The 23,538-nt window shown below is 48.4% G+C and overlaps 2 protein-coding genes across 2 annotated transcripts; one reads left to right on the top strand and one right to left on the bottom strand.

Annotated features, from left to right (window-relative positions):
* Positions 1 to 3,685: 3,685 nt before the first annotated feature.
* wnt9b (wingless-type MMTV integration site family, member 9B) lies at positions 3,686 to 9,995 on the bottom strand. Its single transcript, XM_076038477.1, has 4 exons — positions 9,752 to 9,995; positions 9,039 to 9,292; positions 7,524 to 7,789; positions 3,686 to 5,932 (listed from the first exon to the last, which is right to left on the bottom strand). Exons 1-4 carry the CDS (start codon positions 9,835 to 9,837, stop codon positions 5,471 to 5,473), a joined length of 1,068 nt encoding a protein of 355 aa, XP_075894592.1. The 5' UTR covers positions 9,838 to 9,995; the 3' UTR covers positions 3,686 to 5,470.
* A 1,061-nt stretch (positions 9,996 to 11,056) lies between these two features.
* arf2a (ARF GTPase 2a) lies at positions 11,057 to 15,597 on the top strand. Its single transcript, XM_076038478.1, has 5 exons — positions 11,057 to 11,168; positions 13,637 to 13,794; positions 13,919 to 14,029; positions 14,219 to 14,343; positions 15,100 to 15,597. Exons 2-5 carry the CDS (start codon positions 13,647 to 13,649, stop codon positions 15,259 to 15,261), a joined length of 546 nt encoding a protein of 181 aa, XP_075894593.1. The 5' UTR covers positions 11,057 to 11,168; positions 13,637 to 13,646; the 3' UTR covers positions 15,262 to 15,597.
* Positions 15,598 to 23,538: the final 7,941 nt, after the last annotated feature.

Below are 23,538 nucleotides of genomic sequence, written 5' to 3'. Positions count from 1 at the left end.
GCAGGGTGGCTCACTGTGGCCAAGTGGTCAACGGGGAGGAGCCGCCAGATGTTTTTGAACTTTTCAGGTCTCATCCTCGCTGTCTCCTTTTCTGTAAAGACTGGTTTCAACTATTGTGGGTCTGTCCTTGTAGTAAATGGGTTGGAAAATCATTCTTCACTTCCATCCATCTTTATTCTTTTGCTCATTCATCTTCTCGGACAGTCTGTGTTAAACCTGGAAATCGTCCCTTTGTGATGTCACTGCCAGCACAAATGCCTCTCCATGGTTAGGGCGCTTCATGCCCACCCCAGTGATGACTCCGCCCTCTGAGGCCACCTTGTTTTCATCCCCTTAGAAACAGCAACCAGAAGTTGGAACACGGCTTTTGTGCAGATGACTGCAAACAGAGGGCTAAGTATGCTGCTTCCTGGAGACCTCCAATTATCTTTTGATAACTGATCTGAAAGAGTCCAGACGGAGAGTCACTGTCTGACCTGTGAGAAACCTATTGGTGGACGATTAATGATAGGAGGCGACGCCGCTGGAGGTGAATCGGAATTCAGAACTCAGAAATTTGGAGAAGGAATTAACAATTTCCCAAGCAGTTGAGTTCAAGTCAACCTGAGAGGGAAGGATGCTGTCTGTATAGTGTCGTCAAAGCTGCGGGGAACTGCAAAGGCAAAGGAGCCACCTTTAGAAAGTGAACAGTCTGCTGACGATGACAACAAAATGACATTTTTCTTCTCCTTCTCTTTTTACTTCCTCATTGTCAGGTGACAAATCTGTCATCTTGCAAACGGCAGCCTGCTCAATTGACCGTCACTCATGTAAACACCCGCTCTGACACCCGTGTTGTCTTATCAGGACCTCGGCCACCGTCCCGCTGGAGCGCAGCCTCTGAGTTCGGCCCCCCCATAGAGGTATGCACTCAGCCCTGCCGTAGCTCCAGGCACTGCATGTTCTTGTTGTGGGTTGAGCAACTGCATTAGTCATTTGACATTCCAAATTCCTGCCTCATGCCGTATTCGCCACTCTGTCTCCCGCTTTTTATTTATTCTTTCAAAAAAAAAAAAATAACACAAAATTTAACGACACGTCTTGCGTCTCCTTCCGTCGTCTCCGATCGCCGGGTTCATTTTTCTCGCGGTGCCGCGTCGGGGTGTCGGGATTAGACTCAGCTCGGCCGCTTATCTGAGCACCATCTCTTCAGAAGCCGGAAGTGGTGCGAGGGCTCTAGATGTTTGACCTGAGGCCCAGAGGTTCCGATTACAAGACGGGGACTGCACTTTGTGTCCTTGAGCAGAGAATCTACGCGGGCCTTTCTCCACGCTTCAGTTAACATCGACTGACTGTTCATACACAAATGAGTGACGCATAAACCCGAGAGTTATGATTTTTTTTTTCCCCCTTTGGCAAATATCTCCTTGCTAGGCAACAAAAATACAATACATATCCAACAAAAAATAAATAAATAAATAAAAAGAAAAGAAAAAAATCCCCCCCGCTCCTGGTGCCAATTTATCTTCATCCATCAGGGCTCAGTGCAGCGCTGCAGCCCGGCCCGCCACAGTAACCTTCACCTGAACCGGGCCCATGCAGACGGGTGAGATAGTGTTACCGCCAGCGTCACCCTACATTATCAGTGTCATTCAGTGTCTGGCAGTGACGGGAGGAAGAAGCTGCAGCAGCTCCAGCAGCTCCAGCATGCAGCAACGCTGCCGGTAGCCCGATGCCCGCACGCCAACACCTGACTACAAACACACACACACACACCCACACTCACATATCACTCCCCCTTGCTGAAGTGACCACAGGTGTGCATATGGCAAGTATGCACGCACACACATATGCAAAAAAAAAAACATTTTCTGCCCTCACCTGTCTGCTGTCAGGGCTGTTTATCGCTCTCTCTCTCTCTCTCTCTCTCTCCCACACACACACACACACACACACACACACACACACATGCGCGCTCGCTCACTCACACACAGCAACCCCTGGCCCCGACTCCAACCCCCCACCCTGCTTGGAGCGAGCAGCCACCCTGGGGGCTTGTGCGTGCGAATCCGGCTGCAGACTGTGTTGCCCCTGCGCTCAGGCTAGTGGGGGAAATGAAGGCTTTAGGAGTTTCATTATAAAACAACAACAGCAGCAGCGGGGGAGAGGTCTCCTGGGGCCACCAGTTATCCGCTCCTCATCCCTCCGTCCTCGTCTTTTTCCTTCACGTCCCCCAAGATCTCAAGCCCCCCACCCCCACCCCCACCCCCCCGTCCAGATTGCGCACATCGATTAAGTAAAGACACCACGGGGGGGCTCGGCCTGAGTTATGAAGTTAAATATTGATCTGCGCTATTATAATGCGCGCTGGTTAATATGGTGAGTCAGTGCCGTCTCAAGATGTGAACCTGCCTGACCTCGGACATCAGCGCCAGGTCTGAGGTATTCATGAATCACCCGGCTGACGTTTCAGTGTTTTGAGAGAGACACGCAGAAATACATATTTATGCAAAGGACGCGGGCAAAGGTTCACGCAGGTGTCTCACAGCGACAAAGACACGGGAATCTTCTGTCACTCTGCTTCATTTTCCCGGCAGCGTTCAGTCGTGTTTCTCTTGTTCTATCAGATCCATACTAAATAGGAGGAGATCGTTTTATATCCTGAATCTTATTAATTCATTTTTGCAAATTTTAGAATATTTCATGTATTATTATTTATTATTCATTTAGAAAGAAAGACATTCCAGGAAGCACGCGGTAAACTTCACGCCCTGCAGCTTTTAAACGGCCGTCTGCTGTGTTGCGTGTGAGTGCAACGGCATCAACAAAAAGGCCGTAAAATTACACATAATTGGCTGAGTCCTCCTGTGCACACTCATAACATTGGCAAATAACACTCTGCTATATTATACGTTACTGTATGTTGACTCAATTATTTCAAAGTCACCAAAACTCTAATTTTTGTAATTGTCTTATAATTCACTGCCATAGCGCGGAGGAGGGGGAGGAGGAGAGGGGTGGGGGAGGCGGAGGAGAGGGGGGGTGAGGGGGTGTGGTTAGTCTGGTCCTCGGGCTGATGTTCTAATAAAGAGTAATAATCCGCAATCACAGTAATTAGAGAGCCACATCAGAAAAAAGCAGCGGCGCTTATAACAGGAGTGGCTCAGACAATTGGCCCTGTGTTTGCTCGCCGGGTCTCGCCGGTGACCTGCCAGCGAGCGGCGGGCCTTGATTCACACATAATAGCGCACGAGACGCTTTCATCCTCCCTCTGGGGCGGCCCAATGTTGCCCCCTTATCGGGAGAACCGTGGGGTCAAAGGTATGACGGCATTCTTCGGCGTCATCGGCAGCGCGGCCGGGTTCACTGGCTGCAGGCGCAACACCTGTAAACACGTCCGCCCCCCCCCCCCCTCCCCCTCTCCCACCCACGTCCACGTCCCCTCCCCCCGCTGGCTGACGTCGCCCGGGCCGGGCGGTCGTGACCGAGACCGCAGAGCTCTCAGATGAAAAGGAGGGCAGGGCCCAATCAACAGGAAGTGGTTTATAGGCCCAGTGGGAGGCAGGGTAGGTGGTAGGCAGGTGTATCGTTGGCTTGTTGCGTGCAAGACTGTGTGTGTGTGTGTGTGTGTGTGTGTGTGTGTGTGTGTGTGTGTGTGTGTGTGACAGTAGATGTGTTGACCCGACATGACAAAAACACAAGGCAATTACAAACAGACGTCTCTTTATTGATCTTATCCACTTTAAATAAGATTATAATGCAGCAAAATCTTTAAAAATAAGACAAAAACAAAACAAAAAAGATCATTTTTGAAATATGGAGATGCATATTATCACCTTTTGAAACGGAACTATATATGATCTGGAAACATAGGACAGTTCACGATGCATAGCTCTCAGTTATATTCGTAGGTGAAGTGAGGTAGAAATTTTCATATTGTCATATGCCAAAAGCCCTGATTTATGTTCTTATATCATGCATATATGTACACATCTCACAGTGAAGAGAGCCAACAACACAAAGCCTTTGGGTCCGTCGTGCACTTTTGACCAGCGCACACATGGACTCGTCAGGTTTGTCTTGCATGTGAGGATAAGAGGGTAAAAGCGCTGTGATTTTCTTAGACGAGTAATTTTCGATAAAAAAAAAAGGAGCAGTTATTAGCTCCACTTCAAAGGCATTCTGAGACAAACATGTGGCTAAATTGCACTTTGAGAGAGCCCAATGATTCCGTCGGGTAATTTTCAGACTTGAAAGTACAGGATAGTGTGCGAGGGAGAAACAAAACCTGAAAAAAACAAAACAAAAGGAGGGCTTTTCCATTCTTTCTGTGTCTCGGCGGCAGCCGTCCCCCTCACTGCCAGCCGCCTATTTGTTCTGCTGAGCTCTCGTTAGGCTCCACGCGGAAATTTCCATAGACATTTCCATAAGAGCAACTGAAACCCTGCGTGTGGTGTCGTCACACAGTAACCCTGTTAACGCGCGTGACAACACCGCGTACATCAGAGGCCCCGGGCCGTCCTTCCAGAGCTTCCAGTGATTCCCTTAACAACATATATATTTATATATTTATACAAACTCAGAGCCGTTTGTTGGAACTTTCCTGACCATTCAAAACTATTTTTCAAAAGAGCAACGTAAGTGCTTTTTTTCTTTTCTTTTCTTTTTTTTTCAATTTTAAGAGAGATGAACCGCGAGACAGCAGACAGAGAGACAGACAGGTTGACGGGCAGCTCGATTCCTTTTGAAGGCCCCTTCAGCCTCAGTGGCGACGCTCATTTACAAGGACAAAAGTATAAAGCAGCAGTAACAACAGGCACGACCGATACAATAAATAGTCAAATGGAAGAGGGTGTTGCAATTACTTTACAACGAAAAAAATCACCGTCCGTCCTCTCCCCTGCACTCAGCAAGGCGTCCGCTCTGTACTGCTGGTGGCCTCCAGTCCAGTACCTGCTTAAAGAGGTCGCTTCCCACCGTCCCAGAAGTTCTGGCATCTCAGTGCATCCAGTGACAGACGGCCGGAGAAGTTGAAGGTCCGATATTTTGCCCCCCCCAAAAAAAAAATTATACAAATGTTTTCTTGAACAAAGTCCATCCTTGACTTGTCTTGCTTGATAGACATGCAGTTCTGGAAAGCGGCCCTTTGTGATGTCACAAAGGGTGCAGCTATTTGTCCCGGTTTTAGCGACGGCAACCTAGCGAGGTGTTGGCTCCGCCCTCTGAGATCACCTCCTTGTTGCTGCTGCTGTTGCTGTTGTCGTCTCCTTTCAAATATGCGGGAAGCGCAACAAAAACCCACGTCCTGGAAATGATTAGAAAAAAAACATTTGACGGTGTTACGAGCTTATTTTCCTCACCAAAAATAATAAAGTTGCGGCTCAAATTGGATCGCCGCAAAAGACTCAGAAGGAGCTCGGACTCTTTTGTTGTTGTTGTTTTTGCATGTGGCGTCACTCCGCTCCCGTCCCACGCACGGCGGCGGCGCTCGCTAGGCGCTCTTGCAGGTGTACACCTCCTCCTCCCTCACGCACGTCTGACACTCCACGTGGCAGCACCAGCGCACCTGGCAGTGGCACGACAGGCTGCTCAGGTGCATGGCCGTGTTGTAGCCGCGCCCGCAGCACATGCTCTGGCAGCTGGTGTCCTTGGCGCACGTCCGGCCGCCCGTGCCGGGCGAGTAGCGGGAGGCCCTGCAGAAGCTGGGCGACTCCTCCAGGTAGACCATGTCGGTGGTGCGCAGGCTCTGGCTGTGGCGCCGCGGCCCCGCCAGCTCCGTCTCGCCGGTGGCCACGTTGGTCACGCTCAGCACACGCACGGCCGTGTCGTGCCGGTACTTGAGCAGGCGGCCCGTGTCGTGGAAGGGCGACAGCTGCTTCCAGCAGGTCCGCACGGCACACGAGCCCGACACGCCGTGGCACTTGCAGGTTGTCTTCAGGCCGCTCTTCACCGCCTGGAGTCGGAGAGAGAGAGAGAGAGAGAGAGAGAAAAAAACCCACAGGTGAGGAGAGGAGGGGCGAAAAGGCAGAGATGTCAGTGCCTTCACTTTGATTCATTACCCGGCCTCTTATCTGGGAGGTCTATCTGGACACAGTGAGACAGTTTCCTGCAGGCCGGGTGAAGGGGGTGAGGCGGTGGTCTGCACATAATGAGCCTTCATAAAGATTTTTGCATAATAGATTGCCGGGCCGTATATCATTTCCTCCACGTTTCTCACTTGGACTGCTCCTGCAGGTCTTTTTTTCACCCCCTCGTCAGTTTGTTAAAACTGCTTGTCTGCTGCTCTGCTCCTGTCTCTCTTCCTCCTCCTCCTCCTCCTCTTCCTCCTCCTCCTACTTCCAGCCCGAGGCGGAGGTGACAAGCCGAGCTGACGGAGGAATCTCTCCACCCTGTTCTCTGTACCTGCCTGCTCAGAGGTAAAAGGTAAAAAAAGAAAAAAAAGAAAAAAAAGAAAATATTTCTGCATCTAAATACATGTTGCAGAGCTTTCGTCAAGCTTCCACCTCCAGCCCCTCGCAAAAATTAATTAAATCGGCGATGGGGCAAGCTTGACGGTGGCGCTCAGCAGTGATGGGAGCGCCATCACTCAGGCGGCTGAGCCGCTGTCTCGGCCGGGGCCAGACGCAGGTCACACACACAGGGCCAGAGGGTACCTCCGGGGTTGACGAGTTCTGCTCAGTTCCTCCCTGTGCAGGTATGAACCCCTCGGGGGCCTTCAGAGGAGCATTACTGAGAGATGGCGGCAGGGGGGTGGATGGTGCGGGGGCCCACAACCACTTCAAGTTCTTTTCTGGCGCTGTGTTTTCCACCACATTGGGTGTAAAGTGAGGAAAACACTGGAGCCCTGGCGAAGATAAGGCGGGTGCCGTCACTCCTTCCTGTTGTGGTTTTCTGCCTTTTCCACCCACCCCCCCCTCGCCTTTGTATCCACCGTCTCTGACGAAACACACACACACACACACACACACGCACACTCACACAACCTAGGTGTGAGCCGCGGGAGCAGGGAGCCCAGAGCCTGGGGCCTGCTATTTCAGAGCTCCACAGTGATGGTTATGAACGTTGAGGTGGATTTATGAAGAGCGCCGTGATCCAGTAAGTGGGAAAAAATGCTCGCTCGTATATTAAAAAGAGGCCACGGTTATAATCGTTCCCTCCGACACGAGACCTTTAATTTTCCGCAGGGCCCGCACAGCAAGCTTTATCATGCCCCGAGAAAAGAACACCTGGATTCAGCCGTCCTGACGCCCGTCTCCAGGCTTGCGCTGCCTCTCCCTCTCGGCACCAAGGCCAGCGAGGGCGGCGGCGGCGAATAAGGGGCCGTTTGTCTGGCTGCCGAACAAAAACATCCAACGGCGTGTTTAATCTGAAGGTGCAAGAGTGCATCAGAGCAAAACAAAGAAGCCCCAGGTCGTGACAGGTGTGTGTGTGTGTGTGTGTGTGTGTGTGTGTGTGTGTGTGTGTGTGTGGGGGGGGGGGGATTTACAGGCGACGCTTCTGCAGGTCGTGCTCATTTCAACGTGGACGCCTCGGCCACAACTCACCCGAATTCCGACGTTGATGTTGTGGGCGTCGACCTGAGCCCTCAGGTCCTTGCTGACCCTCTTCTGGCCCAGGAACTTCTTGAGGAACTTGGTGCTGTATTTCAGGTTGTCGCCGCAGATGCCCCACTGCCACGCCTCGCGGTGCTGGATGCCCGGGGAGTCGTCGCACGTGCACCTCTCCATCCGGCCCGAGCTGCAGGCCTTGGCCAGCGCGTGGCTCAGCGCGGCAGAGGACACGGCCAGCAGGAAGGCGGTCTCCTTGAATGCTGTGTGCGAGGAGGAGGAGGAGGGGGGGGGGGGGGGGGGGATCAGAAACAGAGTTTGTTTTGCTGTGTAATTCTTTGGCTGAGGGGGCCTCGTATTTGCTATTAGGGAAGTGTTCAGAACCGCTGCATTTATCCGCAGTGCGCTCTAATGAGAGGTCTCCAGCGCCGCTGAATAATTCTTTAACCAAAATGTTTACAGAGGGCTCACGGCGTTGTCATGGTTTACTCCAACCTCGCCATTATTCCGCCGGCGCTCTTGTGTCACAGTTCCTCCTCTGACCCCTTTCTTCTGGTTACGCTCTGTTATTTGCCTCCACCGACAGCCCTCGCCAGGGTGTATTTTGATCCAATTAATTATTATTTTGACTAGGAAGGATTTTCCCAGATGAAAGTGGGTAATCATGCCACCCTTTTCCTCTGGGAATGGGCGCTTTCCCGAGATAAAAATAACCACAGGGCTCTGAGCGCTGCGCCGCTGCTGCTGCCGCACCGCATTTCTGGCTTCCTACTCCCTCATTACCGCCGTGCTGACCTGTTCATGTTCCCTCCGATACCCATACGCACAGAGCCAGCCAAGCCTGATCCGCAGCAGCCCTGCGGCCGACTTGAACTGTTTTTGCAATATGTTGATTTAGTTTGTATACTCTTTTTTTTTTTTCACTCTCAACAAAGCTAATCAATGATTTAATGATTTTTGCAGAGTAGATAAAGTGCAACTAAACGTAAAAACAAAACAAAACTTTTAAAGTGTTGAATTGGTAAAGGGACTGAAGGCAAAAAAGTTTTGGTGTCACTCTGAGGTCAGTGTAACTCCAGCACATGTTTTTAGATGCAGCATGGTGGACAGCTGACGCCACTTTTTTTGTGTTGTTAAATAAAATACAGTATGAAGAAAATTTAAAACAGAAGATTTTTTTATTTTATTTTTTTTACCCATTTAAAAAACACAAATTAAGTGAGTAGGTTTTAGTTTGTAAAAGTCGAGTCAATAGAAAATATTCTCACAAAATCCCGTTTCAATTTGCTAATTGCTAAAGCTAATTGTTTACACCATTAGACAAGAAACGATCTAGATACTCGTCGCAAAACTTTGATCAAAGTAACTGATTCTGCTGATTTATTATTAAACTTGAAAAAACCAATAGCATTTGTATAGATAGATAGATGGATAAATAGATAGATAGAACCCGTCGTTTTGACAATGTAAAAATATCATTTAACAGAAGATACTATGTCGAATTGAACTTGCCTCTCTTCAGGAGGCTTCCTCGGCCGTCCAGGCTGCAGTTCCAGCGCTCGTTCCTGAACTGGTAGCGACACTCCACCAGGCTGAGGCGCACCGACTCCCGCAGCGTCTCGGCCAAGCCGGGCTCCCGGCGGCACAGTCTCTTCTGGCGCCGCGTCAGAGTCATCTGCTCGCAGTGCTTCAGGTGAGCTTTGCCCGTCGGAGGTTCATTGGAGAAGGGACCCGGCAGAAACACCAGGGGCTCCCGACCTGTCAGCCTGAGAGGGAGCAGCGGGGTGAGTCCACCGCAGAACGACGCAGTGCGAACCGGCGATTGGAAAACAAACAAACAAACAAACAAACAAACATAAACACGTTTTGTTCATAAAATTGTGTCTCTAAATAGTCAATTAGTTTATAGTATTTAATTCCTAATATGTGTGGTCATTGACTAACATCAGCATCATCATTTGAAAAAAATGCAATATGTTGAACGAAAATGTGTAAAAGCTGCGATTTGTGATGAACTCAATCAAATAACACACCGACATCGAGTGTCTGTAACTACGACCAGTAGTTTTTGGAACTGCACGACGATGCACACGCGCATGATGAGTAAGATAACGCGTGCGTAACAGTGGCCGGCACTGACCAAGTTTACGCAATCACCTTTTTGCCATAATAGAAAACACACGATGGAGTCGAAAACGGGGCGCAGTGCCCAAAGTGATACTGACCCAAAGTAAGCTGCAGAGTGCGCCAAGAGGATGCAAAGTGCAAAGAGTCGCAGTAGGCAGGCGGTCCGTGGGAGCCTGGAGCGCATGGTGCCGGCTGGGCGCTGCTCTTCTTCATCTCGCTGATTCTTCAACGGAGAAAGTCTGTGCCGTCCCGTCGGCGCTCCACTGAAACAGGGGCCCCACTTGCGCGCACATTTTCAAGCCAAGAGTGCGCCAGGTCCGCCGAGTCCGCTGGAAGGCAGATCCCACCGGGGAATGGAGAGGGGGGGGGGGGGGGCAGCCTCATCGGAGCATCCTCATTGGACTTGGTGGATATTGTTGCTGCGCGATCCTCCCACTGTAAAGCCACACAGGCAGCCGGAACTTGCGCACGTCTGGGAAGAGGTCCTATACAAATGTTGATGAACACACCTGGCACTTATACCTGTCTTGTGTTTAGGAGGCAGCATCGCGTCGTTTCGGTGCGCAGCCATTGCAAATAATTTAAGTCAGGTTTTATTTAGAACTGAACTTCAGTTGTTGACTTGGTGGATGTTTATTTTCTCCAAAAGGTGCTCACAACTGCAGATATGTAACCAATATTTAGTCCTTCCGTGGTGTTTATTTAAATATTCACTGTGAAAGTTCTGTATCGACATCATCCAGGAAGAAACGAAAAGTCAAAAAGGGTTGGATAAATAATGGCAATCAAGTGGCAGAGGTCATACAGGCAAATCCTGGAAAGCAAATGACATTGACAGAGTTTAGAAATAAAACATATTATTTCATGAGAGACAAAACTTTCAGCACATCTTGACTTCTGTACATGACGAGACTGTTCACAACATGTCATCACTGAGAGTGTATCATCAGTTGTCAGTCTCTTTTAGTCGGGGAGCCAACACTTGAGCCCCACCTAGTGGATCATTCAATGAAATTCAGTGCTCTGCTTTTGATCCACCTTCTCACAGGTGAACGTTTGAAAATCAGTCATGCAATGCACGTACCGCAAACATGTCGTAAACAATGGTCATCCTGCTGTTGATTTCAAATGTAATGGCTCTGGTGTGTTTAAATGTTTCTGTCATAAGCATGTATATATATATACACAGCATTAAAATCAACAATGTATTTTTTTAGAATAGAGCTATCAACACTTAGAAGTCCAGTCAAAGCAGCGTTAATTTATCATTACTATAAATTATTTTTAGGGGTTTGGAGAAATGTTTAGAACGCTTCCTTCACAAAGCGTTGTCAGGTATTGTATGCAGTACCACGCCACTGCGTCGAGTAGCGCTAAAGAGTATGGTGCGTGTTCGCAATCGCCGCTAACACGCAGGGAGGAAGAAAGTTAAAACGGCAATGACAACGAAGAAGAACGCCATTTTGTGGCGACAACAGGACAATCCACGAAGTAGACCGAGGAGGACCAGCACAGGTACACTTTTCAAGATTTTTTTCTAAAAAAAAACAACATTTAACAATACATTATTTTTCATGCGATGGTCGTTCAGTGGAGGGTGTGTAAAAATACAAACGCAACCGTTTGCAGTCATGTTGTGTTAGCCGTCGTGGACGTTTCAAGGGAGGTACACTGTTTGACAGATGTGAGCCAGCCGACTCCCAAAGAGTGGAAGTGGAACGCCGAGTGTTTACTCGGCAGAACTTTTTCAGAGTCAAAAACTGGCAACAAGTTAAACGTCTGATATTGGGTCGGGGTGGGTTTGGCGGGTGTGTCGACGAGCGACGGTTCATCTGTCCTCGTGGAAAGCGTTCGATGTGCCGCGCGGTTAACGCTGACGTGACCCTGGCGGAAGAGTCCCCGGTAGAGAGCCCCGCCCGGGCGGCCAGCTCAGCGCCGCCGACCCGCTGGCTTTGACTGACGGGCACCGCGGTGGCCGTGCGTAGCCACTTCCGCTCTCTCCTCCTGACAGAAAGTTCTAAATGTGTTCCGACTGTAATACAGCATTACGAGTTAATTACAACAAACGTCACGTAAGCCGCCTTGTGCTGTGCCCCCCCCCCCCTTTTTTTTATTTTTTTATTTTTCAATAAAGCCCTCGCTGTGTTGTGTTTAATCATGTCGGTGTGTTGTTTTAGGGAGGGGAACAAACTACCGGATCGTAAGTAATAATGTTGGCTCAGGCGGCTTCACGGCAAACAAAACATGCCTTTATTTGATTTGACTCGGAGGCGTACACGCCAGTGTGCGGCTGAGCGTTGCCCTCTTCAAACTCCCAGTCAGGATTTGTCATTGAGCAACCACCTTTAAAAGTTCGGATTGTAACGCACAGCTTCTCTCCTCTCGGTCTGCACTCTTTCTCAGTGCGAGGTTTCAGTCGGCAGGTGAAAGGGCCCGGTCTTCTTTTTCTTCCGGGTAAACGAGAACCGGTCCGGCGTGTGTAACAGGATCTTGTCATTATTCGGCGAACCCATTCAGTGCTATGTGGGCTGACGTAGCGTGGCGTTTGACTGGGGGATTACGTGCTTCGCAGAAGGAACTTAAATCAACACTGTCCGTCGGACTCCAAATATTCCTTCTTCTTCTTCTTCTTTTTTTTTTTTTTAATTGCCAACACTTCTCACGCACACACACTGGCGTGACCAGTCCTGTCCCTCCTATGTAGGTTTATCCATTAATATTATTATTGAACTGTTTTTTCCCCCAACTTGGTTGAAAAACTTCTAAAGACCACAAAATAATAAAAATCTTCTCTCAGCCAATATGCTGCTGTGTTGTTTCCCCACTACTTTTAACAGCTTATGCAGTTGCGCTTTTGCAGATTGTTCTCGTCTTTGTTCGACCACCGCCTGTAAATTGATCGTTTGCCCTGTTATCATATTGTTGTCATTCAATTTGTTGCATCTACTATTGCTCTAAATTACTTCAATTCAGACAAAGACGAACCCACATGTTTTGCCTCTTAGTAGATTCGGTCTTCTTGTTATAGTAAATGAAAATGGTTAGATGAATTAATTAAAAAAAAAAAAAAGAAAAAAAAAGAGTTGCATTTAATGGCATTTAACATGTTCTCGAACACATTTGCAAACAGAAATTTAAGCAAGCCTTGCAGTGCTTCTAGTGGTTCTCCTAATGTCAGCAGAACCCAGCATTTAAAAAAAATTAAAAAATTTAGTACCAACATCTGTAATAAATTTAGGCATGTTGGTAGTTTTTGGCGTCATCAATAACACATTCAGTGCTTTATTGTTTTTTTTCTTAAGAGACGTCACTCAAACTCCGCTCCTTAGCAGCCAGCAAAACGCTGTTCCATTTACTTGCATTGGCTGATAGGCGTATACGAGACTGTTAAAAAAAAAAAAAAAACTCCACTGAATAGTTGTGTTGTGCAGAATTCAAAACAACCACAGGCCTTGTTCATTGGTCATTGTCTCGCTGCTTCTCAACTGAAGGAATGTGTTTTGCTTAGCGGCAGTGCTCGTCTGTATCGTGTTCAGTGCCTGGATATTTACCTGCTGAACAGAGCAAGCTGAGGCATGCGCTCTGGAGTTGTGACACAGCCCACAGTAGGGAGGAGTAGGAAGTAGTCAAGTGTGTGTGTGTGTGTGTGTGATAAGTGGACAGTGTGACATGTTGCTGAATCTCCAGGTGCACGATCGCATTGAAATGATAAAGAATTTTAGGGGGGTTTGAGCTGCTGTCTTCATGGATCCACAGCAATGTGTTAAAATATTATCAGTTGAGACACCCGGGGATGTTTTTGCATATTGTAGAAAGGTTTTCACCTTTGGATGGCTCGGCAAGAAATATTAACTCATGGCGCTGGAATGATTTGCATCAACGTGTCACAACGACAAAGCTCAACTTGAACCTACATTTGGGGAAAACATTTTTTCAGAGAGTCGTTGGAGAGTTTCATATGGTCTGTGTGTGTTTGTTTGCAGGTGGGTCAAGATGGGGTTGGCATTCGCTACACTATTTAGTAAACTGTTTGGCAAGAAAGAAATGAGGATCCTGATGGTGGGACTGGATGCTGCCGGAAAGACCACCATCCTGTACAAGCTCAAACTGGGAGAAATCGTCACCACCATCCCCACCATCGGTGAGTTCTCTCATGCACCTTCACAGACACCTTAAGCAACTGCCGCAGCCTGCATGAACACCGGGCACCGTCCACAACGTGATCGCTACATTGGGTTTGTTTTGTTTCCTCCCCTGACGCACAGGATTTAACGTGGAGACTGTAGAATACAAGAACATCAGTTTCACCGTGTGGGACGTCGGCGGTCAGGACAAGATCAGGCCGCTTTGGAGGCATTACTTCCAAAACACGCAAGGTGAGCAGAGCTGCCGGCAAAACCCTGGCCGTCGCATGAAGAAAACCACTTTTCATTGTTTTGCAAGAACACAGGAGTATTATTTATTATATTGATAAAGCAATGGAATGAAATGGGTTTTTTTCACTGTACATTTTAGATTTTGTTTTCTCTTCTCTTTTAATGAGCCACCTGACTTTCCCTTCTCAGGTCTGATCTTTGTGGTGGACAGTAACGACCGGGAGCGTATTGCTGAGGCCAGGGAGGAGCTGATGCGGATGCTCGCTGAGGACGAGTTAAAGGAGGCCGTGCTGCTCGTGTTCGCCAACAAGCAGGTGCATTTCAATTCGTCCGTCTGTCTGTCCGTCCGTCCGTCCGTCCGTCCATTTTCCATACCCGCTTCTTCCTGAGCTCAGGGTCACAGGAGTCTGATGGAGCCTCTCCCAGCTGTCATTGGGCGAAGGCAGGGTGAAACCCCCTGGACAAGTCGCCAGTTCATGTTGGGTCACATAGAGACAAACAACCATTCACACTCACATACACACCAACGGACAATTTAGAGTTTCCAATTCACCTTGTATGCATGTTCTCAGACTGGGGGAGGAAGCTTGAGAACCCAGAGAGAACAGAAAGTTCCCCAGAATCAAACCCACAACCTTCTCGCTGTGAGGCGGCAGCACGAACCACTGCGCCACCGTGTTGTCTACATTTCAATTCAATTCAAACAACTTTATTAGTCCCCAGGGGGCGGTTTAGTTTAAGCATCTCTGACGTAGAGAACACACACAATAACAACAACAGTACAGATAGCCGCACATGTCCGGCTGAGGCAGAGGCACTTCAGTTACCGTCACTAAATTGTGTGGAGTGGCACAATTAAATGACAGAAATACAAATAGAACTAAGTAATAACAATAAATAAAGAAATAGTTTGCACATTATTAAAATTTAAAGAAGGTTACAGAGTGCAGCTGTCGCTCTCCATATTCAAGAGCTTAGTTGTCTTTCTGCTTTCAGCAGCATTATTCCCAACTCTCTTTTTGCAGCTAAACGGAATCAACATTGAACATTTTCCCTCCCTTCTCTCTCAGGACCTGCCCAACGCCATGAATGCGGCCGACATCACTGAGAAACTGGGCCTGCACAGCATGCGCAACCGCGAGTGGTACATCCAGGCCACGTGTGCGACCGACGGGGCAGGCCTCTACGAGGGTCTCGATTGGCTCTCCAACGCCCTAAAGAGCACAAAATAATGCGCGGCTGCCCTGCTGTTGTCTTCATGGTGTGCAGTGCTTTGGGAGGCTGTACTGCTCTGACCGGCTCGTCTTCTCTTCTCTTTCATCCAAAACGTTGGACCGCTGGCCAGTCATCCCTCACCCCTCACCCCCTCACCCCCCCACCCCCTTCCCCCACGTCTGTGTGCTGTATGAGTGTGGTAGAGAGTTTTCGTGTGTGTGTGTGTGTGACAGAGAGAGGGAGAGGGAGAGCTAAGTGGGAGCAGCCCTGCTGTGCCTTGAACGGTTAACTTGTAATAAACGGCTCATCGTTGCACTGTAAACTTGCATTGAAAGCGACGGTCATTTTTTATATATATATAAAAAAAAAGAAGAAAAACTAACAAATGTTTACTTGGCCCTAATTTGACATACATAGATAAATATATTTAAATAAGACAAAATGCTTACTGATTATAGAGAATGCAATAAATGTTTAATGTTTGCGTTGCGTAGAGGTGTGTATGGTGTGAACTGGTTCACTGGAACTGTGAGGCCTTTTTAGAGTTGCTCCCACTCTAGCTTAATGTCTTGTTTGGGTTTTTTTTTTTTTTTTAATTGTTTCCGTTATGTTGGTGTTGATGCACGCAGCACCTGGTTCACTTCAGCGTGAGCTGACGCCTCCAGGTGTTCTTGCTGGTGAGCAACATGCCTTTGGGACCAATTGCTTGGATTTAGAAAAGGGTTCGTTGTGCCAGGTTCCGATTCTGTCTGCACGAATTAAGTTTCGCCGCGGCTCAGTCGGAAGCGTTTGCTCTGGTCTACTGTATGAAGCAGCGCAGCAAATGCTCTCTCAGTTTATTCTTTTTTTTTTTTTTAAACCTAACCGTGTCTTTCCTGCATGAAGTCGGGGTGTTTCCCCGCAGCGTTGGTGGCATTACAGTCCCCTGAGTTGATGTGCACAGATTCATCCGCTCCTACAACGCACAGCCATCTGGAGACAATGGGCAGAGCATCGCTTGACGACTCCTTTCTCTGCTTTGCACCAGCAGGCCAATCAGGAATTGCACGTTCCCTTTACTAACAGACGACGACTCTAAGATCATAGTATCACATTGACCAAAAGACTAATTATTTTGCCCTTTGACACTTATTATTATTCTGTTAAATTTTGAATGGCTGACTCTTCTTCTTTGCTCTGTTCTGCACATTGTTTTATTCTATTTCTTCAAAACTTTATTCGACAAGTGGACTGATGTGGTATATTTAGGGTGACGGCAACAAGAACCAGACCGACCTGTTGGTGACACTGTCTAGCAAATGTATTTTTGGACATTGACACGTTCAAATATGAAGCTTTAATTTCCAAATTTGTAATGTGCATATATTTCTGAATTGTTTTTTTTCCTCCCCTATAAAATATTGATCTTGTAACATTGGATGAATGCACAATAATAAAGAGATCTCTAATGTACAATGCCTTGGCCTTTTTATCTGTCAACCTGCAAATAACATATATGATGAAGTGAAATGAAAGGTAGTCCATGTCCTGAAATGTGAATAAAAACATGTTTATATATTGTTTTGATTTGTTGAATGTTCATTTGTATTTAAAACGGGTACAAGTGCCCGTAACGCGTTTACGGGAAACCAGATAAGTGAGAAGTGACACAGGAGATAAGGGTAATAATAACTTTAACATTGCCAGCAATATGCTCTCTGATCAAAATCTAGCTGGTTAGTGGAAAGCGGAAGTAATGCTTCCTAAATTGAAAAAAAAAAGAAAGGGAAAAAAAAGAAGTAATTTCACTATGAAACACTTCAGCACAGTGACCACTGGAGGGTACCCGATAGAGGAGCACGAGCCAACAGTCGTAATTGAACGGCACCTTACGGAACTCTTGCATTTATGACCGTTAGCCACTAGAGGGCAGTAACTACATATGATTCCAGGATAAAGTAACTCTTTATTTTCCTTCGTAATGAAATGAATCATAGTATATATGTTTTTTCATTTTCACACAAATCATGAACGGTCACAACTGTGTGTTTCCAGTTCGGCGATAGCTGCTGCTCTCTGTGGCTGTGACGTCACCGAACGGTGTAGTTTCCCGGCTGTGGAGCGCAGCAGGTGAGCTCAGATGACAGGAGGACGCACCGATAGATGGAGATGATCGTCTGTTACGAATCATTGGCCGAAACCTTGTTCTTGTTCTTCTCTTACCGTGGTGCGAAGAACGATGAGTGATGGCCCGCAGGGGCAGGGGTAAAGGGGGAACGATGATGATTAGGATGATGATGATGACGACGACGATGATGATGATGGCCCCCCCTTCACCTTCACCACCACCACCACCTCACCCAATCTAATAGCCGCTCGTCATCCGGCTTCTCCCACTTCCGGCGGCTAGATTTCAGGTGGCCAACTCTCTGCTGAGTTGTTACCTTGGAAACAGCCCTCCGTGTATTTATTTAAAGGGAGCGAGGAGACGTGGAAGAACGAGGAGCAGCAGACAGGATGTGATCTGTCCCGCGCCACGCGCTGATCTTCCGTCATAACCATACATCCCCGTCACGTGTTATGTCTTATTGTCCCTCTTTAGACGTTGTGATTTGCAAAATTCCTGTATTTACGGATATTTGTATTTTTACATTTCTATTTCTATTTCTATTGTTTTGTATTTACATAGTTTATCATTCTCCCGCCCGCTAATGTTGCCGGTGCACCCACCCACGTGACTTCCTCTGATGGCAAGCAGCAGGACGAGAGCTAAATGTCTGTCAGGGGAAGTTCATGTCCGACCATTCCGCCCCAGGTTTTTGGAGCAACTTCGGCCTTTTCACCATGGTGCACGTTGATAATCTGATTCAGTTTCCACCTAAACGCCGCCAGCCGAGTGTTTGATTAGCCCAGTCTGAAACTCTGTTGGTCGGGAAGTATTTCATCAGAAGTTGCTCAGAGAGCCACGGTGTCAGTAGTTTGGATGAATTTGAACCAGACTCGTTTAGACCCTAAAACTGTTGTTGGACACTGACACTGCTGGCTGTCAACATGTGCAGGTAATGGAAAAATATTAGTGTGGAAACCAGCTGTCTGTTGCTTAGCACGTCTGTTTGTCTTTAGCTTTGTGTGAATTTAGACAAATAAATGACAACAACAACAAAAAAACAAAACATCATGGTGAGCATCTGAGTGCATTTTTTTTAGATTCAAGATTTAAAGATTTTATTTGTTACAAGGCTGTGAAATGTTGGTAAAGTTGGTAAATGCCTGTGTGTTTGACATTTCTTTCGCGGTCTTTCACTTCAGTGTTTGGCTGCGGGTGCTGAGGCCACAGAAGGTGCTCAGCAGAGGGCCGCTGTCTTATATCCTGCCCATCCACCCACGCAGGAAACGGACTTCACCAGTGACTGTGCCGTTCCATGAGGACGAGTCATCTCCAGGCTATTTTTTTTTCCTCTTTTTTTTTTCTTTCTTTGCATCGCCATGGCAACACAGGATTTGTCCAGTTGACTGGCAGCAAAGTGCTGCCGAAGCCAATGACAACTCATTGGATTTGAGTTTGGGGGGGGGGGAGAAACGCAACTTGACAACTATAATAACTGAGGTAACTTTGTGTGCAATTTAGTCTGATTCCATTATTGTGGGCCGCCTCCGGTCGTGTGACTGCTGAGTGTTTACGTATTATCCAAACGCCGCTATTGATTAGACTGGAGAGAAGGATTGGAGGTCAGACGTTAATTAGAGCCGCAGCACTTCGTGTGTCACCGTGTCCTTGAGTCACTTTGTCACTGAGCTCCACCAACGGCGGCGCTTCACTGTGGGGGAAGTTTCATTGCACCTCAAGGTCCCTTACGAAGCAACAGTGTGGCAGCTCTGTCTGAATGTGCAGCTCCTGCCCCTTTGTGACATCACAAAGAGCACTGGCTTAGAGACAACATCACATCCTATCCTCTCCTATGTCATCTCACGTTTTTGCTCTGTCACTAATGCAATTTCATATTTTCAACATTTCAATGTATACACACAGGTTGTGAACAGGCTGTCTGTTGTGACACACACACACACACACGCCCAGGCTGACCTCCGACCTCGCTGCTCATCTCATCCACAACCCCCCCGGCCCCCCGACTCCACCGTCATGACATCACCGGGGGACTCTGAGGTGAGCGCATTCCTAAGATTTTGCAGTTGCCGCGTTAACGTTGCAGCGCAACAGTAACTTGCAGGTTAACATCAGCGGCTGGTTGTTAAACTGCGGCACCAGAAGCAGCTCATTGTGTCATCGCGTTGTGCTAAAAGCGGGTGAGTTGTTTGGAACGTTTCAGAGGTGGAAGTGGCGCCGTGACGGGGACGAAAGGCCTTTTGTCAGTTTTTACTCTGCATCATTTACAGATTTCTCCGCTCCAGCTGTGCTTTGTGGGGTTTTCTCCTCGAAAATGAAACTTTCAAAACATGTTTTATCTTTCCACCTGTATTGGTGACATCGACGTCCTAGCCGCTGGCGTATCGAACCCGGTATCGAATACCAGGCAGGTTCTCAAAAGAGGGTGTCGGACAGGCAACCAAAGTACAGTACAGTCCCCTTACCCGGCCAGCTGGGGGCGCTGTGTCAGTAACAGCGCCTGCGTCCTCTCCCCGACGCAACTCAATGAATCAGAAAAATGATTTCAAGGTGGAGAAACTAAACAGCGCTGCTCCAACCTCCCTCTTGTTTGTCCCTGCCGCCGGCAGAACCCTGTCCTCCGGTCGGGAGCGCCGCTGTTTACTGGCTTCAGGGATGCAAACACCTTTGTCACACTCCTGCACGCAGCTCATTGTATGTGGTTTTCCTGCAGCTGAGTCATTTTCATTTTTTCCTTTTGCTGCTATGTGATGCTGGAGTCTCTGTGCACATCCATCCGTACCTGTTTGTATCCGTCCCTCCATCCTCACGTGCGTAAAGAAGAACTGCACGATTTGAAGTCCCGCCCCTCCGGTGTTCTGACTTCCTGGTCCGCGTGTTGCGTCTCAGCCCTGCATTGTGTTGCTGTTTCTTGACTTTCTGAGCTGGCTGGTGGTGGCAAGGTGACCGACTCCGTCATAAACCCTCCTTTATGTTCTCTGTTGTTGGTGTTACGGTGCTTTTCAATGCTTTTCAAACAGTCGCACGATTCGGGCGCCGTATCCATCATCGTGGACATTGGAGGTGGGGGGGGGGGGTTGGGGGTGCAATCGGTGGCCTGTTTCTCTCTGTTCCAGAGAGGTCACGCACTGCTGCTGGCTGGAATGATCCAGCATCTCTGTGAAGGACGTAGCCAGGAACTGTGTGTGTGTGTGTGTGTGTGTGTGTGTGTGTGTGTGTGTGTGTGTGTGTGTGTGTGTGTGTGCGTGTGCGTGTGTGTGCGTGCTTGCACCCGCACTGTTCCTGCTCAGCGTTGCGAAGGAGAATGAGTGATGGATGTGTTGTGGTGGCCACCTTACGCTGCCGTGTGAACGGGCTCCTCTGCCTCCGGCCGCTCCAGCCTGAGTTGTCTGTCCGGATCCCAGTCGCAGCGTCCGTGACTGTCCTCCTCCTCTTCCTCCTCTTCCTCCTCCTCCTCATCCTTCTCATCCTTCTCCTCCTTCTCCTCCTCCTCCTCCTCCTCCTTCTTTTCCTCCATCTCCCCTCCTATCCCTCCTCTTCTTCCTCCTCCTCCAGTCTTCCTCCTCCTCCTCCACTCTCTTTGCCCCTCCCCCCTCTCTCCCCCTCCTAATAACCCTGCTGGCCAGTTTTCAGTGAAGCGAACGCAGATCCATTGTGCCACAGAATGTGCTGAGAGGTTTTTCAGGGTCGATGAGCTCGCGCAGCGGAAATGAAGAACGGGGAGGACGAACGGCCGGGCGACCTGAGACTCTGTGGAGGAGGAAAAATACAACGTCTTCATCTCAGTTTTTGGCAGACAATCAGCATCGGCCAATGTCTGCGTTAGTTTTTCTCACTGAAGATCCAAAAAGGAGAAATGCAAATTTTAGTAGCATTGTTTCTCGCTCTCATCTGCGATCTGTATTATTTTTGTACATTTTCGCATTCAATGAATTGCAGAAAAGTGAAATCTGCATGATGTAACGTACATCAGCCATCCTGAGCTCTAACTATCTGCAGCGGCATCCCACCACTGGAAAGAAAACAAAACCATCTCGCTCCACCGCTGCTCCTTTTTTGTAGAGGCTTGTTAAACATAAAGCGCGCAATAAATTTTTCATTCGGGCGACCCCGTGACTCTCCCTGCAGATGGTCAATTTCAGAGCCGGCCATAAAAACTGCAGATGTCACTTTTTTTTTCCCGGGCGCTCTCGGCCGACTAGCGACTGAGCTACTTACTCAGCGAGTTGCACGGCAGCGGCAAGAAGTAGTGAAGAAGAAGAGTGATGAAAGGCTGACTCAAAACACGCCATCAGCGCCTCACGGTTATTATGGGATGTTTAGTTGTTGTTTTTTTCTGAACAGCGTACAGATGGAAATTGGCGGGCAAACTGTTTCCTCAAGGCCACGTCCTCGAGGAGTTTGAAATCCACACGAGAATTTTTGAGACGTTATTATTACACAACAAATGAAAAAAAAAAATTCTTGAAGTAATTTCTTTTCTGAAGATGGAAACACGCAGATGCAACCGAGCAACACGGCTGCTCGGGAACCAGCATTTTTTTTCCCAGCTGGCTATAAACACAGAGCTAAACATGCCACTTTCTGGAGAACTGCAGAGATTCTGCAGCTCCTATGGAATCTATTAGGTCTCCTGGTTCTCACGCAGAGCTGATGCACTACAATCCAGGATGAATCTTGATAATGATGACGATGGGTAAAATGGGACCTTTAATTCTCCGTCATGCTGTCCATCTCTTCATGTCCTTGCGTGCGTTGCAGTGATTTGATCTGTGGTGCTGGTTGTTATGTCCTCCGGCTGATACAGTGAGGCCGCCTGGACACAACAGACCAAGCGGTGTGTGTTGCGCCGATGATGTGCAGCCTCGCCATATATTATTCATCGCCCTCATCACGGTCCGGCTTCCCCTTTTATCTCTCCATCTCCCGGCCTTTCGCCTCTCCTTTGCTGCTCTCCTTCACTTAATTCATCAGCTCCCATTAACTCCTGGGAGCCTCTCCGCCTCCCTGCCAGCACTTTCCCCGTCGCTCATTTTGCCCTTTCCTTCCCCTGTCCTGTGTCACAGGTGGCCACTCACTGATTACAAGGTGGGTTTTTCTGCACTGTGGTGTCAGGGTGCGTTTGAGACGAGGACCTGACCTCCGTTGCACTCCTGGACCTTCTGCAGATGATGATAGGCGATATTTTTTGGGGTTGTCTTATTTAATTTTAGTTTTTGCAAAATATGATCAAAGTCTCCAGATTTCAGCCCAAGTTAGTGAGATATTTGTTTTTCCTCCTGCACTCTGAAACAGAGATTGATTATTCACCAAATCCTCCAGGTCTCCAGAAGAATATTCAGCCTCTTGATGTTCCCTTCACGCTTTTCCCTTCATTTGTGTGATTGTGGAATCCTTCAAACCAAACAGTAACGGCTGCAAACAAACAAACAAACAAACAAACAAACAGCCAGTGCAGAGAATCCCCAGGCCGCTCTGAACATGTTTACGTGCACGCGGATATTCAGGCAGCGAGCATGTTAATGACTCAGTCCTCATGGTAATCAGGGAAAGGTCATGCGCTCTGTGAGCAATTATGGCATTAGGACGTGCAGAGACGAGTTATTGATACACACATAAACGGCCAGAAGTGTCCCTGCTGGAGTTTTGGTGGCTTTTCACACATTGGCAGGTTTTTGTTTTTTGGACCAGCGTGTCCGTGCCGTGCGTAGCGTCACCATCTTCCCACGCGAGGACGTAGGGCAGGAGTCGCAGGTGCAGCGTCAGTCTCGGGATGTTTTGAGAGTTTTTTTTTTTTTTGACAAACGGTCACATTGCGTCTTGAACACCTTATTTGGAAACACTGTCACAGGCTCAGACTGTGCGGCCGCGGTCGTCACTGGCGATGATTTCTCCCTCCTGCTGATGGTTCACCAGCTCACCTCTGGGGGCCCCAGTGCAGCTTCTTCATTAGCCGCTTTTCTCCTGCCATCAGGGGAATGTTTCCCTCTCTCGCTCTCTCCTCGCCTCTGTTCTTTCTCTTCTCTCTCCTTTGCATCACCAGCTACGCTCCCCCCTCCACCGCCTCCACCCCCTGCACCACCCCACCCACCGGTACAGTTGATGCTGGAAGCGGTTCTCCACCCTACCCTCCCATCCCCCCTGCTGGTTCAGCTGCAGAGGACCATGTCCCTGGACTCCCCTTTATTAC

Source organism: Nelusetta ayraudi, unplaced genomic scaffold (genome assembly GCF_046127955.1).
Source record: "Nelusetta ayraudi isolate G7.1 ecotype Tasmania unplaced genomic scaffold, CSIRO-AGI_Nayr_v1 ptg000057l, whole genome shotgun sequence".
Taxonomy (NCBI): domain Eukaryota; kingdom Metazoa; phylum Chordata; class Actinopteri; order Tetraodontiformes; family Monacanthidae; genus Nelusetta; species Nelusetta ayraudi.
The sequence above is the reverse complement of the archived record's forward strand: the minus strand, read 5'-3'. Positions and strand labels throughout refer to the sequence as shown.

Bases quoted from the DNA above. Each gene is read 5' to 3' on its own strand.
- arf2a (XM_076038478.1), top strand. From the start codon at position 13,647: ATGGGGTTGGCATTCGCTACACTATTTAGTAAACTGTTTGGCAAGAAA. The intron at 14,030-14,218 runs GTGAGCAGAGCT...TTCCCTTCTCAG, and splicing joins TTACTTCCAAAACACGCAAG to GTCTGATCTTTGTGGTGGAC. The intron at 14,344-15,099 runs GTGCATTTCAAT...CTTCTCTCTCAG, and splicing joins TCGTGTTCGCCAACAAGCAG to GACCTGCCCAACGCCATGAA.
- wnt9b (XM_076038477.1), bottom strand. From the start codon at position 9,837: ATGCGCTCCAGGCTCCCACGGACCGCCTGCCTACTGCGACTCTTTGCA. The intron at 9,293-9,751 runs GTCAGTATCACT...GCTCCCTCTCAG, and splicing joins CACTCTGCAGCTTACTTTGG to GCTGACAGGTCGGGAGCCCC. The intron at 5,933-7,523 runs GTGAGTTGTGGC...CTCCGACTCCAG, and splicing joins ACATCAACGTCGGAATTCGG to GCGGTGAAGAGCGGCCTGAA.